This window comes from Psammomys obesus, unplaced genomic scaffold (assembly GCF_907164565.1).
Source record: "Psammomys obesus unplaced genomic scaffold, mPsaObe1.curated_primary_1811, whole genome shotgun sequence".
Taxonomy (NCBI): domain Eukaryota; kingdom Metazoa; phylum Chordata; class Mammalia; order Rodentia; family Muridae; genus Psammomys; species Psammomys obesus.
In genome coordinates, this window is record NW_026585587.1 from 1,041,335 (window position 1) to 1,059,164 (window position 17,830).

Below are 17,830 nucleotides of genomic sequence, written 5' to 3' on the forward strand. Positions count from 1 at the left end.
TGTGTGTGTGTGTGTGTGTGTGTGTGTGTGTGTGTGTGTGTGTGTGTATGCATGCACAGGTGCATATAGCTGCATGAGGGTGTGCTTTTGAATCCCCATGTGTCTTTCCTTCATTGTTCTCCATCTTTAACAGAGTCTATTACTGAACTTGAAGCTCATCTTTAGGCCAGACTGGCTGGCTAACGAGGTTCAGGAATTTTCCCATCTCTACTTCAGCCCTCCCCCACCGAGGCTGGCGTTCCAGGCACACGCCACCATGCCCAGCTTTTGACATGGGTTATGCAGAGCCAAAATTGATTCCTTACACTTGTGGGATAGGTCCTTTATTAACAGAGCCATCTCCCCAAACCTCTCACCATAATATCCTATGCAAAAATGTAAAAATTCTCTACCGCACCCATTTGTCAAGAGTTTCAGTCCTGTGGTTGGCTTTTAGAGACTCAAATTACAGCTACAACTGTTCACGTGTGGTTCCTTGCCTGCTACTGTGTCACTGCCCAGATCTCCGGCATAGCTGATGTGCCTGTGTCCACACATGATATGATCTTTCTAGGCCTTTCCACTTCTGAGCAGCACTGTTTTTCAACACTCCCTCCCTGACTTCTCCTTGCTTTTCTTTCACACTCTCAACTTCCACACCTAGTCTCCATGGCATGGTTTCACACATCACTATCTATTTTCACGTTGTTCTTTTCTTATTTCATCTGTGCCCATTCTGTCTTTCCAAGCGACCCCATGCTGGTCTAGTATTCTTGGCTCACATCATGTCTTACGCTTATTTCCAGGGTCTCACCACCATGAGGAATGTGCCATAGCATCTTATAAGCTGCTGTTTAATGACACACTCAAGGTTTTAAAAACAGTTATGTGACACATACTGTGAAGAAAACAGCTATGCCAGCTGCCCACTTACCAGAGAAGACGCTAGGTATCTTGGAAAGGAAGCTTTTGACGGTGCGGATAGGAATTCCATTTTTTTCATCTTGCATACGTGCTATGACATCTTCCATCTAAACACAAAATAAAGAAGAACTTTAGAAAGTTGAACTTTTTGAGAAAATTGCTGTTTCGTAAAATTTTTGAACGCCAGCCTTGAATAATAAAAATAAATCTATATTATTGTCTTTATAGACTTTGTTATATTAATACCTTTTAAGTTTGGTTATCAAGAGGTGGAAAAGAGTAGCAAGTGAGAAAACAGGCTAATTGAGATGCATTAAACTATTGATAAGGATTTTGTGCCTTTAACATTACCTTTGACCAGATTACATACTCTTCTGCTTAAGAAGTTGGAATAAATTGTATTTGGGTCAGAAAGCACTGTCAGAAAATTCACATTATCACAACTGAACTCAGTCCAAAAGCAAATGAAGCCTGGAATGATCCATGTAAAGTTCCTGTTAAAGCGGGTGCTTCTACAGTTTAGGTTAATATTCTTGTTCAACCTGCCAGAAGATGTGGGGCAGACTGGAAACCGCTAGCTCCTTCATTTCGTAGTGTGAGAAGAAACACACACACACACACACACACACACACACACACACAAGAGAGAGTTAGTGAACCTTCTACCATAGTCTCTGTGCTGTGATCTTTGTTTCATCTTGTTAGTCCAACCTCCGTTGCGTTGAAGTAGTTTCATAATTCTAAAAGTTTCCTCATCACCAAGTCTTGGTGGAATTTAGTTCTATAGTAACCATTCAAAGCAAAGCCTCAGACTCCTTTTATGTGCTTCATATCTACGTGACATAAATCCACAACAGAATACCCAAACTGTAGTGTAGGACGAAAACCCCATTCATTCATTTCTCAAATCTGTAGTCAGTCAGTGATCACCAACTCCAGATCAGAATCACCATCAGGTGCTGGGATATGAAAATCCAGGTAACTGTGGCATGCTTATTCAAGATGCTAATACTGAAGGAAGCCAAGTAATGGCCCAATGGGAAATCCGTGTTATTTTTTCTTTAAGTCTAAAATTATTTCAAACTAAAAAGCTTTAAAAAAAAAAAAAAAAGGCACACTCTCTACTTTATATCAGTGAGTCATCTAATTCCCACTACATAGTTTCAGAGTGATTTTCAACCAAAAAATTCCAATTTGCTTGGATGAATGTCATCGGATTTTCTTAATATGTGAAATACCTGGGTGGGAAGAATGGGTTTTCGTGTAAAACAAGTCTGGATTTGATTCTTAACTATTATAATTACTGCACTTTGAGCAAGTTAAACAATTTCACTAAGACTCACTCTCCTCTTTCATAAAATAGTAAGGACAATGCTTAGAGAATCGGTCCTCTACAATGTTGTGTGGGAGCCCGGTGTTGGGACTGGGGTGGAATGAAATATTTTAAAGTTACATAATACAGTCTACCTAATGCTCAGCAAAAAGATAGGACAATAATCATTTGACTTGAAATGCTCTTTGTACCCCTGAGACCTTTAGGAATGTCTCTTCTCCATCTTCAGGTTTTTCAGCAAATGCCGACATCACTAGCTGTGCCCAGCTGCCTGATCACATTTCAGCACTAACTCCAGGGAAGCCAGGCTCATGAACACACCAGCCAGTAATGGTATGAGAACAGAATGAGAAGCAAGCTCCCCGGGGTCCATCCCTCTTTGCTTATCTTGAAGTCTACACCGTGACCTGCACCAGAGGGGCGGTTTCTGTGAGTTATCAAGTGTGCTCAAGAGAAGTGGGCATCAGGGCAGACCCGTAGGTGAACAAATGAGTGAAATTAAGGTCATTCTCTTGCCCTTCTCCTATTCCTTTCTCTAAGACTGATGTGCTCAGTTCAAACAGAAATGAAAGAAATTTTGATTATCAGGCCTCCAAATCCCTAACAGTAATCAAGCACTCTACTCCAATAATGAAGATATCTAAGTATAGAAACATGAAATAGATATTCTATCAGACTCTTTAGCTACTGTTTGCCCTTGATTCACCTGACGCAATGTTCAGAAGTGAAGAATAAGCTGCTTCGCCTGCCCCATATCAGCCCGTAAGCCCCTGTATTATCTGCTTAAAGGCTTAAACTGGGTCGATTAGACAGCGGCAGAGCCCCTCCTCTGCGGTCAACCAGGAGCGTGGCACTGATGAACACCAGTACAGAGCATGCGTAGAGGCACTTTTTCCATGCTCACCCCTGTGTGGAGGGGCACCATGGAGCAAGGCTAGGAGGTTGAAAGGCTAGCGTGACTTATGTCACTGCGCCTCACTAACTTTCCTTTTTCTTGTGCCATCATTTCTTCTGTATTTTTTCCTAAGATGGGGCCTTGCTATGTAGCTTGATTTGAGAGCCTTCTGCCTCCACCTCCTGAATGCTCAGATCTAAACCATAATTTCTATAACAGGAAAAATGTTATCTGTAGTGTGAAAACTAGAATTTGCATTCTAAACTGAGAATACGAATTTGGAAAGGTGTTTAGCTGTTTCAATGACTGTTTGGATATGATTTATCCATAAATGTCACTATGGACTACGTGAGCATCAATGAACAAATGAATCAAACAGCAACACAAGCCAAAATCAAATGCAAAGAAATAGCCTGGTTCCTAAACCCTAAAGTGAGCTACAAAAGCTACCTGTTTAAACCTGTCCTCCAACTTCTATCAGAGGATGTGTTAATCTTATGTCAGTCTTTAAAATAAGATTAATTATCTGCCTTAGAACCATTAGAAACAACAGTTGGCTAAGAAAAAAAAATTAAACCCAGGCAAATCAGTTAATAAGGGAAAGTGAATAGGAAGAAAATAAGAGATTATAAAATTAAATCTAACAAATATTAAATGTGTCTTTAAATTAATTTAAAGATCAAAGAGGAAAACACACACACACACACACTTTAAGAGTTCCATGAGAAGATTTAAGACACACATGTATGTTGTATACATTTGGTGTGTGTGTGTACACACGTATGTATAAGCACATACACACACAGAGCCATTGCTATCTTTAAGACATGGGTTCTAGTACTCAGCAGACACACTCAACACCACAGACGCTCATGTCCCTCCTACAAAATGACATCATCTTTGTGCATATCCTTGGCCACCATCCTGAGTATGTAATGTCACCTTCGGGCTACTGATAATATCTAACACAACATTAGTGCTCTGAAGTCATTCCATTGTATTTTGGGAAGATAATGGCAAAGAAAAACATGTACGGCTCAGTTCTAACTTAGAGTTTTTGTTGATGGTGCTTGTAGTGGTTCCTCAAAAATAGGGAATTTGATTAGAAAAATATCAGAAAGGATATTTGTGTATCTAAGACCGAAGCAGGCGAAATATGAAAACGGCCACTTAGACACAATGAGGCTGCATCCTTTTCTGAGGAGAGGAAAATATTGCTCTCAGGTTTTCTTCACAAATTTCCCTTCTTGACCTCTTTAGAAGAATGAAGACAAGGAATCCACGAGAGCCCTGTTGGTACAACCAGCGGTCTGTCCTGTACAAGCTAATTCATTTTTTTACAAAAGTTGAGCAACTGCCTTTTGCAAAGTCCCTTTGGCAATGCCTACCTCAGTGCTTTCAAAACTTTTTAAAACTGATGTCATGAAAGCATTAATGTTTGAACTCTGAGGACAACTTCATTTTTCCCTGGGATGAGAACTTATTGAGAAAATAAATCTTATTCATCCTTGTAATAAAAATACATTAAATGTCTGGTAAATAATAGAGGTTCTGTTTAAGGGGAAGAAAAAGGCAAATTACTGTTTTAGGTTTTTTATTGTTTGTTTGTTTGTTTGTTTTCAAGATAGGGTTTCTCTGTGTAGCCTTGGCTGACTTGGACTTACTTTGGAGAGCAGGCTGGCCTCGAACTCACAGAGATCCTCCTGCCTCTGCCTCCCTGAGAGCTGGGATTGCAGGCTTGTGCCACTGCACCAGGCACAAATTGTTGTAAAGAGGAAAGTTCAGTGAATGGGAAACTATGTTATGGGGTATTTGAAATTACATTTCTCTTTATATTATTTAATATGTGATATAAAATGCTAATGTTAGAACCAGCCGGACGATACACTGCACTCTACCTATAAGCTAAAAGAGCTCTCGTCGGCTTTGAGTGCCACTGAAGGCACGGGTCTCTCGACTCTCGTACTAGAAGAATGTCTCTCCTGAGTGTGCCACATTAAGTCAGTGGCGGGATCTCATGCTGTCTTCTTGTCAGTGTGACTCCAGTTCACAGCCATATGTAAGGTCTCAAGATAAAGTTTCTATTGAACGCCAATATGAGCTCTTTTTACGGGAATCCGTAATTATCTAATTTCTTCTGGAACGGCTTAAGCGAAAGCTCCATGCTTGGGATGACATTCACTCATCAATGAGGACAAACAGTCCCAGCCCACACAAAGCAAAAGCACATTGTGCAGACCTATCTTTAAAGAGCTTCACATCATTGAAGAGAGGCACCAGGCAGATCCCCACATCCTGATGAGAATCCTTCCTAGTGTTCTTAACAAAGAGAACTCAATTAAATTAAACGTGTAGTTATGTTTACCAGGAAGTTTTCTACAATATCATTAGCACTGAGTTCATTAGCTCCAGTCACTCTCTGAGACACACTGACTGCCAGCAAAGCACTGGAGTAAAGCTGAAACATGTTATACCACCATGGCTCTGAGAGAAAAATGAACCGATCCAAATTTCAAAGGAAGTTTTCCAACTTTGTGTTGTAACCCACCATTAAGTGCAGATATTTGGAGACTTAATGAGAGCTGCACTGAGCATCTTGAATGTTTTTTTTTCTTGTGTGCACATTCTTTCAATTTATCGTGTGCACTGTCGTTTTAAGTGTTAGCTGTGTGGAAACGGTAGAAATGACCGCTAAAGCACCCCTTAGATTCTTTAGGCAATTAGGTTGAGTCAGGTGTGCTGAAAATTAAGTCTGCTTGTGTTCTTGTTCTTTCAGAAAGCTTTTCCAAGGGAAACAGTGATGTGTGCTTCTGAGGTGAACAGAGAAAGCACAGCCAGTTTCTAATGAGAGTTAAATGATAATGAGATTAAAATTTGCAACACAAATTGGTTTTTGCCACAATAACTCAAGTAAGACTGTAACTGATGATCCCCCCCCCCCGCCACTGCAACTCATTTCATGTATAGAAGCTGCTGTTCCCATTAATAACAACTATGAGTATAAGCCAGTCAGAGCTACTTATGTAAATCTGGGCTAGATCAGTCATTGAACTTTTTTTTTTTTAAATAAGAGTTGATTTTAAAGACTAAAAATTTTACCTTTTATGATTTTTATTTATATACACACAGTGAAAAAAAATTTAAGCAAGTAATCTTTTTATTAATACCTAGTGGCTTGGTCTCTTCTAGTTTTGGTTTGATGTCTATTTTTTTTTAAATTATACTTTATTTACTTTGTATCCCCCCTCTAGTTCCCTCCCCTCCCAACCCCTCTTTTTCTTCCTCTTCTCCACACACTGCCCTCACCAAGTCCACTGGTAGGGGAGGATTTCTTTTTCTTCCTTCTGATCCTAGTCTGTTAGGTCTCATCAGGAGTGGCTGCATTGTCTTCCTCTGTGGCCTGGTAAGGTTGCTCCCCCCTCAGGGGGAGGTGATCAAAGAGCAGGCCAATCAGTTCATGTCAGAAGCAGTCCCTGTTCCCATTACTATGGAAACCACTTGGAGACTGAACTGTCATGGGCTACATCTGTGCAGGGGTTCTAGGTTATCTCCATGCATGATCCTTGGTTGGAGTATGAGTCTCAGGAAAGACCCCTGTGCTCAAATTTTTTGGTTCTATTGTTCTCCTTGTGGAGCTCCTATCCTCTCCAGATCTAACTATTGTTCCCACTTCTTTCATAAGATTCCCTGCATTCTGCCCAAAGATTGGCCATAAGTCTCAACATCTGCTTTGATAGTCTGCAGGGCAGAGCCTTTCAGAGACCCTCTGTAGGAGGCTCCTAACTAATCAAGAGGGAGGACTCTGGCTAAAATGCTCAATCCCCACTCTGAAAGGCAAAGAGGATGGATACCAGAAGAAGATGAAAACCTTTTATGATTTTTAAAGAAATAATTTTAGTGTATGACATTTTTTCAAAAACAAAAGCTTTTTTCTCATTTATCTTTTTTGGTTTTATTTATTTTATTTTACTAAATTTTTGCTTTTTTATTATATATATATTATTATTATTATTATTATTATTTACACTTTATTTACTTTGTATCTCCCCATAAGCCCCTCCCTCCTCCCCTCCCGGTCCCACCCTCCCTCCCTCTTCTTCATGCATGCCCCTCCCCAAGTCCACTGATAGGGGAGGTCCTCTTCTCCTTTCTTCTGATCTTAGTCTATCAGATCACATCCAGAGTGGCTGCATTGTCATTGTCATCTTCTGTGGCCTGGTAAGACTACTCTCCCCTCAGGGGGAGGTGATCAAAGAGCAGGCCTTTCAGATTGTGTTGGAGGCAGTCCCTCTTCCCATTACTATGTAACCCACTTAGACACTAAACTGCCATGGATCACATCTGCGCAGGGGTTCTAGGTTATCTCCATGCCTGGTACTTGGTTGGAGTATGGGTATCTGAGAAGACCCCTGTGTTCAAATCTTCTAGTTCTGTTGCTCTCCTTGTTTGGTTCCTGTCCTCTCCATAACCTACTATTTCCCACTTCTTAAATAAGATTCCATGCACTCTGCCCAACAGTTGGTCATAAAGTCTCAGCGTCTTTGATAATCTGCAGAGCAGAGCCTTTCAGAGGCCCTCTGTGGCAGGTTCCTAGGTTGTTTCCTGCTTTCTTCTTCTTCTGATGTCCATCCTCTTTGTCTTTCGGGATGGGGATTAAGCGTTTTAGTCAGAGTCCTCTCTCTTGATTAGTTTCTTTAGATGGACAGATTTTAGGTTTATCCTATAAGTCTATATGAGTGAGTGTATACCGTGTATGTCTTATTTTAATAGCCAGAAGCTGGAAACAGCACAGATGCCCCTCAACTGAAGAGTAGATGCAGAAATTGTGGTACATCTACACAATGGAGTATTACTCTGCAATGAAAAATAAGAAAATCATGAAATTTGCAGGTAAATGGTGGGACCTGGAAAGGATCATCCTGAGTGAGCTGTCCCAGAAGCAGAAAGACACACACGGTATATACTCACTCATATTTAATATATTTTTTTAAAAAAATTATTACAGTTTATTCACTTTGTATCCCAGCTATAACCCCCCCATCCCCTCCCAATCCTGTCTTCCTTTCCTCTTCTCCTCCCATAACCCTCTCTCCAAGTCCATTGATAGAGGAGGTCCTCCTTCCCTTCCATCTGACCCTAGCCTATCAGGTCTCATCAGGACTGTTGGCATTGTCTTCCTCTGTGGCCTGGTAAGGCTGCCCCCCCTCAGGGGGAGGTGGTCAAAGAGCCAGCCACTGAGTTCATGTCAGAGACAGCCCCTGTTCCCATTACTAGGAAGCCCACTTGGAAACTGAGATGCCATGAACTACATCTGAGCAGGGGTTCTAGGTTATCTCCATGAACGGTCCTTGGTTGGAGTATCAATCTTAGAAAAGACGCCTGTGCACAGAGTTTTTGGTTCTGTTGCTCTCTTTGTGGAGCTCCTGTCCCCTCTAGGTCTTTCCTTCTCCCCCTTCTTTCATAAGATTCCCTGCACTCTGCCTAAAGTTTGGCTATGAGTCTCAGCATCTGCTTTGATACCCTGCTGGGTAGACTCTTTCAGAGGCCCTCTGTGGTAGGTTCCTGTCTTGTTCCTTGTTTTCACTCTCTTCTGATGTCTATCCCATTTGCCTTCCTGAGTCAAGATTGAGCATCTTACCCAGGGTCCTCCTTCTTGCTTAACTTCCTTAGGCATAAAGATTTTAGTATGATTATCCTATATTATATGTCTCATATCCACTTATAAGTGAGTATATACCATATGTGTCTTTCTGCTTTTGGGATAGCTCACTCAGAATGATCTTTTCTAGTTCCCACCATTTGCCTGTAAATCTCATGATTTCCTTGTTTTTAACTGCTGAGTAGTATTCTATTGTGTAAATGAACCACAATTTCTGTATCCACCCCTCAGTTGAGGGACGTCTGGGTTGTTTCCAGATTCTGGCTGCTATGAACATGGCTGAGCAAATGTCCTTATTGCATACTTGAGCATATATCGTAAGGACTGAGCTTCTACCCACATGAAAATGGTTAAATTTTTAAACAATGGTCAGTATATTTGTTAGGATTACCTGGGTTATAACCTGGAAAATGCCAATTTGGCATTTATTATTTTTATACATTGGTTAGTTTTTGTGAGCTTGTTTTAAGACTTTGCGCTTGTCTCCTACCGGGTGAGCGCTCTTGCTTCCCCTGCAGCATCTTCTCAGTGCTCAATACAGAGAATCAAGAACAGGGTTGCCCACACCACCCAAGTGAGGTTGCTGCTGGTCCAGGCCCCTGGGAAAGCCTTGCTGTTCTCAGTCATTCCTGTACTTGAACTTGAGGCCGACATTCTGACTTACAATAGTGGAGGAGGGTGGAATTGGAAGGGATGCTTGACAGACTGAAGAGTGGTGTTTGTTATTGTCCTGTTCAGTATGAATCAAGACAGTGGGAGTCATAGAACACAAGGTCAAAAAGAAAGGCAGTCTGCAAGACAGAGGAGTGAGGGAAGATGCTTAATAATGAAAGTCAAAGACACACACGGTATATACTCACTCAAATAGACATATAATATAGGATAAACCTACTAAAATCTGTATATCTAAAGAAACTAATCAAGAGGGAGGACCCTGACTAAAATGCTCAATCCCCATCCTGAAAGGAAAAGAAGATGGACATCAGAAGAAGAAGAAAACAGGAAACAAGTTAGGAACCTGCCACAGAGGGCCTCTGAAAGGCTCTGCCCTGCAGACTATCAGATGCTGAGACTTGTGGCCAACTGTTGAGCAGAGTGCATGGAATCTTATGAAAGAAGAGGAAAATAGTAAAATCTGGAGAGGACAGGAACCCCACAAGGAAAGCAACAGAACCAGAAAATTTGAACACAGGGGTCTTTCCAGAGACTCATACTCCAACCAAGGATCATGCATGGAGATAACCTAGAACCCTTGTACAGATGTAGCCCATGGCAGTTCAGTGTCCAAGTGGGTTACATAGTAATGAGAAGAGGGACTGCCTCTGACATAAACTGATTGACCTGCTCTTTGATCACCTCCCCCTGAGGGAGGAGCAAACTTACTAGGCCACAGAAGATGACAATGCAGCCACTCTGGATGAGATCTGATAGACTAAGATCAGAAGGAAGGAGAGGGGGACCTCCCCTATGAAGAAGGGGGAGGGAAGGTGGGATTAGGACGGGAGGAGGGAGGGGTTTATGGGGGAATCAAAGTAAATAAAGTGTAATTAATAAAAGTTTAAAAAAATAAAAAATATTTAGCACAAAAAAAGAGAAAAAAACTTCAAATAAATTTTCTTTTTTTTTTCTTTTTTATTTTTTTTTAATTTTTTTTTAAATTTTCTATTGATATAAAAAAAATCAAAACAATGACAAGAACTGAAACAGAGACTTGCTTTGGCTGAAAGAGGTAAAAGCACTCAAGAAGCTTCATGGCTATAAAACAGAAAGAAGAATACGGTAGGCGAGGAGTTCCTCAGTTCAATTATTGGAAATCTTTGTTCATAGTACACCTGCCATAGTTTTCAGAATTGTCTTACTCCTATGAGGTATCATTTTTTTTTTTTTTTGTAATCTTCACGAGTGAGTTCAAGAGAGTCATTGAGGAAATACTAGAAAAGCTTCATTGGACACAAGGCTCAGCCAAAGAAGCCAGAGGATTGAAAGATAGAGAGGATGGCAACAAAAACGTAAAATAATACAGAAGTGTTTGAGTCTGAGACCCCCTCTTTGTCTTCTAGATGGAAATGAGGAAGTCTCCTGGGCAAAGGGATGTATTTTAAATCTCTGAAAGTTGCCTCTGGTGCCCTAAGGCCATTCCTGCCTCTCTATTGTGAAAGTGGAGGGGAAGTCCCACTGTTTTCTGCACCAGCTCTGAAAGACAGAGCCAAAACAGAACTATAAGCTGCAGTTACACAGCACCAAGTCAGCACCGTGGTCACATAACTCTCTGGGACTCCAAGAGAAAGAGGCAAAGTTGGAGAGAATAGACACACCTCCAGCCTGGCCAGTCAGAGGCAGCTTAGCTCTGAGCACCCCTCTATTTCCACCTTTACAAGAAGATTCGCTTTGAATTGATGGGTCTGTTTTTGTTTGGTTTTGTTTAGGGCTGCTTTCCTCAGCCCTTTCCTGCCTGCAAAGCCAGCCACACCTCCTGAGAGCGTCTCATCCTGGTTAATCTCATGCTGACCTGCTAATAAATCCAGGAATTAAATCAGAAACAAGTCTGACTGTTCATCCCTTATTTAGAACTTTCACAAAATAGCTGGAGCGAAGGCTCAGTGACAGGGTTTGTACCCTTGCATAGGACTGGAATTGAGATCCCAGTTCTTGTGTCAAGTGGCTGAGCATCCTCTGTAACTCCAGCTTCAGGGGATCTAATAATTTCTTCTGTCCTCCAGGGATGTCTGCACTCATGGGCACTATGAACACATGGACAGACAAGTTCTTAAAAAATAAATAAACCTATATTATGTGTCTATATGAGTGAATATATACCGTGTCTTTCTGCTTCTGGGATAACTCACTCAGGATGATCTTTTCCAGTTCCCACCATTTGCCTGCAAATTTCATGATTTCCTTGTTTTTTATTGCTGAGTAGTATTCCATTGTGTAGATGTACCACAATTTCTGTATCCATTCCTCAGTTGAGGGGTATCTTGGTTGTTTCCAGCTTCTGGCTATTACAAATAAAGCTGCTACAAACATGGTTGATGTCATTAGAAAAAAATGACAGCCTACAGATTGGGAAAGGATCTTCACCAACCCAACATCTGACAGAGGGCTGATATTTGGAATATATAAAGAACTAAAGAAGTTAAAAGGCAATAATCCAAGTAACCCAATTAAAAAATGGGATATGGAGCTAAAAGGAGAATTCTCTGTAGAAGAATATAGAATGGCAGAAAAACACTTAAGGAGAGTTCAACATCCCTAGCCATCAGAGAGATGCAAATCAAAACGACCCTGAGATTTCACTTTACACCCATAAGAATGGCCAAGATCAAAAACTTAAGAGATAACACATGCTGGAGGGGCTGTGGAGAAAGGGGAACCCTCCTCCATTGCTGGTGGGAATGTCAACTGGTACAACGACTATGGAAATCAATCTAGTGCTTTCTCAGACAACTAGGAATAGTGTTTCCTCAAGATCCAACTGTACCACTCCTAGGCATATATCCAAAAGCTGTTCAAGTACAGAAGGACATTTGCTCAACCATGTTTGTAGCAGCTTTATTCGTAATAGCCAGAACCTGGAAACAACCCAGATGTCCATCAACGGAGGAATGGATACAGAAATTGTGGTACTTTTACACAATGGAATACTACTGAGCAATTAAAAACAAGGAAATTATTAATTTTGCAGGCAAATGATGGGATCTAGAAAAAAATCATCCTGAGTGAGGTATCCCAGAAGCAGAAAGACACATATGGTATATACTCACTTATATAGACCTATAAGATAGGATAAACATACTAAAATATGTACAACTAAAGAAGATAAACAAGAAAGAGGTCCAGGGGTAAGATGATCAATCCCCATCTAGAAGGACAAAGGGGATGGACATTGGAAACTGGTGAAAACAAGAAACAGGACAGAAGCCTACCACAGAAGGCACCTGAAAGACTCTACCTAGCAGTGTATCAAAGCAGATGCTGAGACCCATAACCAAACCTTCGGCAGAGTGTATGGAATCATATAAAGGAAGGAGGAATTAGTATATCCTAGAGGGGTCAGGGAGCCCCACAAGGTCCAAATATATCTGAGCACAGGGGTCTTCTATGAGACTCTTTATCCAACCAAGGACCATGCATGGATATAACCTACAACCCCTGCTCAGACATAGCCCATGGTAGCTCAGTATCCAAGTGGGTTCCCTAGTAAGGGGGACAGGAATTGTTTCTGACATGAACTCATGAGCTTCCCCTCTCCCCTGAGGGAGGAGCAGCCTTGCTAGGCCACAGATAAGGACATTGCAACCATCCTGAAGATACCTGATAAGCTAGGGCCAGATGGAAGGAGAGGAAGACACCCCCTCTCAGTGGACTCGGAAGGGGGCAGGGAGGAGATGAGGGAGGGAGGGGAGGAATGGGAGGGAAAAAGGGAGTGGGCTACAGCCGGGATACAAGTGAATGTATAAAATTATTTAAAAATTAAAAACAAAAAACAAACATCGTTGAGCAAATGGCTTTTTGTGTACTTGAGCCTCTTTTGGATATATACTCACTCATATAGACATATAATATAGGATAAACCTACTAAAATCTGTACACCTAAAGAAACTAATCAAGAGGGAGGACTCCGGCTAAAATGCTCAATCCCCATCCAGAAAGGCAAAGAGGATGGACATCAGAAGAAGGAGAAAACAGGGAACAAGTTAAGAGCCTGCCACAGAGGGCCTCTGAAAGGCTCTGCCCTGCAGACTATCAAAGCAGATGCTGAGACTTATGGCCAACCTTTGGGCAGAATGCAGGGAATCTTACGAAAAAAGTGGGAAATAGTAAGATCTGGAGAGGACAGAAGCCCCACAAGGAAGGAGAGCAACAGAACCAAAAAATCTGAGCACAGGGGTCTTCCCTGAGACTGATACTCTAACCAAGTAGCATGCATGGAGATAACCTAGAACCCTTGCACAGATGTAGCCCATGACAGTTCAGTCTCCAAGTGGGTTCCATAGTAATGGGAAGAGGGACTGCCTCTGACATGAACTTATTGGCCTGCTCTTTGGTCACCTCCCCCTGAGAGGGGAGCAGCCTAACGGACCACAGAGGAAGGTAATGCAGCCACTCCTGATGAGACCTCATAAACTAGGATCATAAGGAAGGAAAGGAAGACCTCCCTTATCAGTGGACTTGGGGAGGGGCATGCATGGAGAAAGGGAAGGAAGGGAGGGGTTGGGAGGGGAGGAGTGAGGGAACTAGAGAGGGGATACAAAGTAAATAAAGTGTAATTAATAAAAAAAATTTTAAATAAATAAATAAACCAACTTTCATTGCGGCAGCTAGGGGGTACCTCAGTCCATAAAGTGTTGATTTATTATGCAAATATGAGAAGCTGAATTTTGGGCTGGAGGGACTTGGGATCCCAGGATTGGGGAGACAGAAACAGGAAGATCCTAGGAGCTGACTGGCCGGCAAGTCTACCATATCAATAGGTCCAATGAGGTGGGCAGCTCCTGAAGAATGGCAGCCAAAACTGAACTCTAGCATCCACATGCTATACAAAGCATGTGCATCTATATGACCACAAGCATGAATATGTGAAATCACACCTTCACAAGTGCACACACACACATACACACAAACACACACCCTTCAGAGAAGAGACAATCCCATAATCTCTGCAATTTAAGTGGCTTTCTAAGATTTCTCCATAGTATCATCCCAAATTGCCATACTTTTCTTCTGCCTTTCTCCATCAACCTGTATATACCTCGTGCTGCACAAACTTGCCAATGGCTCAGGCCTCCTCTCACACCCGTGCTCTCTGCAGGGTCCCTCTTGTTCCCATCTGTGCCTGTGGAAAACCAGTTATACTCCCAGGATCCTGTCAAATTTTAATGTCTTACTAAGTCGTTCCTGTTCCTCTCTCTCTGACAGCAAATGCTATCTTCGTTTCCTGTGACCCCCAGACATATGTGGCACTCCCCTTCTGTCCAATGCCCACTTGCCCTGTGTCCCCTTTGCTCTCTGAGGCAGAGAACACAATTATAGAAGGTATCTAGTTTTTACTTTATATGCCTCTATCCTGTTTGCACGTCTAATTTGTTTTCTTTTCATTTGTATGCTTGTTTCTGTCTTTTGTTTTGTTTTCTACTATTTCATAGGCCGGATTTTGGTATTTTTCTTGGTCTTTTCTTTGCTTGCTTACTTTGGAAACTAGTGTCTCACAAGGTAGCAGAGCCTGGCCTTGCAAATATAATCCCCCTGTCTCTACCTCTCGAGTGCTGGGATAATAGGTATACACCACCAGCTCCAGACTTCGGCTTTGTGTTACCACAAGCATACAAGATGTCACGTGTATAACTAAGGATATTTCCTATTTCATTATCAAAGAATTTCCATTTTAATAAGATTAAAATTCTGGACTTAATTCTGTTAGTCAAACATTTGTTGTCACATATTTCAAAGTTAAATATCCTTACCTGCCTGTTACACTGTGGGCAAACACTGTGGGCAGTTGCCAGGAGCTTTCATAAGCCAACTGATGGACAGAAATCACGTTTTTTTTAAAAGAATCTTTCAAAAATTTTAGGTGTGAGAAGAGCATTTATTGAAAATATCCCTTGCCTTTAGAGACTAAACACTTGACAGTACTCGCAACAACAAAACTAATAATCTGCCTTAGGCCACTTAAAACTGTGTACTGTCTGTCTCAGTGTGTTTGTGTATGTGCTCAGGCTATTTCCCTACTGCGTGCTTTGCCTGTGTAAGTCCAGCCTGCCTTTAAGAAAATAATGTAACCGATCTACATTGAATTTCTCCTCTAATCAGTTTTTTATAACCTAAGCTGATGACACAGCTTTTGTCTCAAATTGTTATTCCATGCCCCTGATGCAGAATTTGTGTGTGTGCACGCTTATATGTTTGCGTGTGTGCTGATGTGTTTGTGTGTTTGCATGTGTGCTTATGTGTTTGTGTGTATGCATGTGTGCTTATGTATTTGAGTATGGGCATGTGAGTGTTTTTTGCAGTGATCATTTGGTGACAGCGGCCAATGAGTTGAGAACAATCTAAAAAGAAAAAACAAGTATCCACTGTAAATGTTGGAAGAAACATATAGACATAAGAAATTGCCTTACTGAACCCCACTGACCCAGTATAGCACTCAAAACTCAAACATCTTAGCACTTGGAAGGCTAAGGAAAAATGGCTGATGCCAACCTGTCTACACAATAAGGCCTTGTCTAAAAAGAACAAAGAACAGATAATTAAGCACAAAAGTATGAGAGAGAGAGAACTTTTACTTAAGTGACTTGCTTTTATAATGCTTTGATTAGAAAATGTAGCCGAGAGACACCCCTGAGATAATATTAAATATAAGCGTGACTGTACCAACTGTCACCGTATAGTTAAACTGTGCCCAGCCTGACCCCAGCCAGCCTGGTCCAGTAATTAATACTCTGGCTCTAATTCTCATTTTCTTTATTGCAATCACTATTATTGTTATCATTGTTATCGTGGTGCTGGAGACAAGAAACCGGGCCTTGGACCTTCGCCCAAGCCAGATAAGAACCTTTTCCCTGATAAGAAAGCCCCAGACCTCGATCATTTAAAATGAGAACTTGCCATGTGGCTTAGACTGCTGTGAACTTGCAATCTGCTCCCGTGCCCTTGGATTTTTTTTTTATTGACAAGCACCACACAACAGGCTGATTTTCATTTTAAACAGACAAACGGGAGGAGGGCATTCTAACCTGAAGGTAAGATGACACTTAGAAAGACGCCCCTGAAGAAGGTTTATTCCTGGTGTGCACACTCACAAACAAATATTGCCATGAGCCACATGAGGACATGTTGGTTAATAACTGATGGCACACGTGACAGTGGTCTCCTCTCACCCACTGATGGCATAGCCATCATTATGCCAGCTTCAGCGCATGGCCACGGGGAGGCAGCACAGCGCACTCTGGCGCACAGCTCCTGTTTGTGTTGACACTGGTGTGAATAAAACAAGTGAGCTTCCAACTCCATAAAGCATATAGCACAGCTATATCCCACAGAGTGCTTGATAACCTCAATTAATGGTCACTGGTTATGTTTTTAGTATACTATACCTTTATTATTACAGTGGAATATGAAAGGACTTAAAGGGAGGAGAAGGACAAATGAAATGATGTAATTATAATATCAAACATACTTTTAAAAAGATTGTATACCCTCTCTTAAAAAAAAATGCTTGCTGCAAAGTCATATGTCATCGCGTGCCTCAAACATCATGCCTTCCCCTATCTTGTAATTGTACCAGTTATTTTCTGCTATGTACACAATGATCTTGTATTTTTGAATTTATATACTTTTTGGTGTCCTGGACCAAATAGCAGCAGGCACTACCTGTATGTAGCTGAGGTGTGTGGAGAAATGTCTCCTCCATTTTCTCACATGGTGAAATGACCTAAGACATGGTTTCCAGCCATTCGGTGAAGCATGTCTGTCTGCACACAGCGATTTGATAGGCCATCTTAGGTACCAGGCTTTTCCATGGTTTGAAATGGGTTTCTGCTGAGGTGGAGTCTGGCTTTTTCCTCTAGCCATCACTTCTGGTTTACTTGTCTCATACATTGATTTTGAAATTTCCAATTCCTAGAATTCTTTAGAAATCAGTGAGTAAAGCATAGACAAGCAAAGGGGCTTTTCCACTTTAATGATCCTCCCACTAGAACTGCCACTTCAAGGTTCTGTGAAGCTGAAGTGGATCTCCTTTTTCAGAAGCATCTGAACAGCCCTATTGATTGTTCCAGCCCACTGAACACTGTAGCCTTGATCCTCTTGTGGTCCTGCCAATTCAAGGTGCTGTGAAGTTAAAGTGGATCTTACTTTTTCAGAAGCATCTAGACAGCAGTATTGATTGTTCCAGCCCACTAAACAGTAGCCTTGAAAGCAAAGAAAAATTCAGTCAACTTTTCTGACTCACTTTTTTTTTCATAGCTAGAAAGATAGGAAGGGGTTTTGGAAAAACTTTCCCTTTTGTGATGCATCCATGAAAGGAAGCTCTCTGCCC

At 41.5% G+C, this 17,830-nt stretch overlaps 1 protein-coding gene across 3 annotated transcripts in view; it reads right to left on the reverse strand.

Annotated features, from left to right (window-relative positions):
- Nucleotides 1-17,830, reverse strand: part of Rgs7 (regulator of G protein signaling 7) — a 395,324-nt gene that overhangs the window by 188,311 nt on the left and 189,183 nt on the right. For all 3 annotated transcript variants that reach the window (XM_055608524.1, XM_055608515.1, XM_055608514.1), the window contains exon 3: nucleotides 914-1,010. In XM_055608524.1, coding sequence (XP_055464499.1) covers nucleotides 914-1,010 — 97 coding nt within the window. The remainder of the gene's footprint in view (nucleotides 1-913; nucleotides 1,011-17,830) is intronic.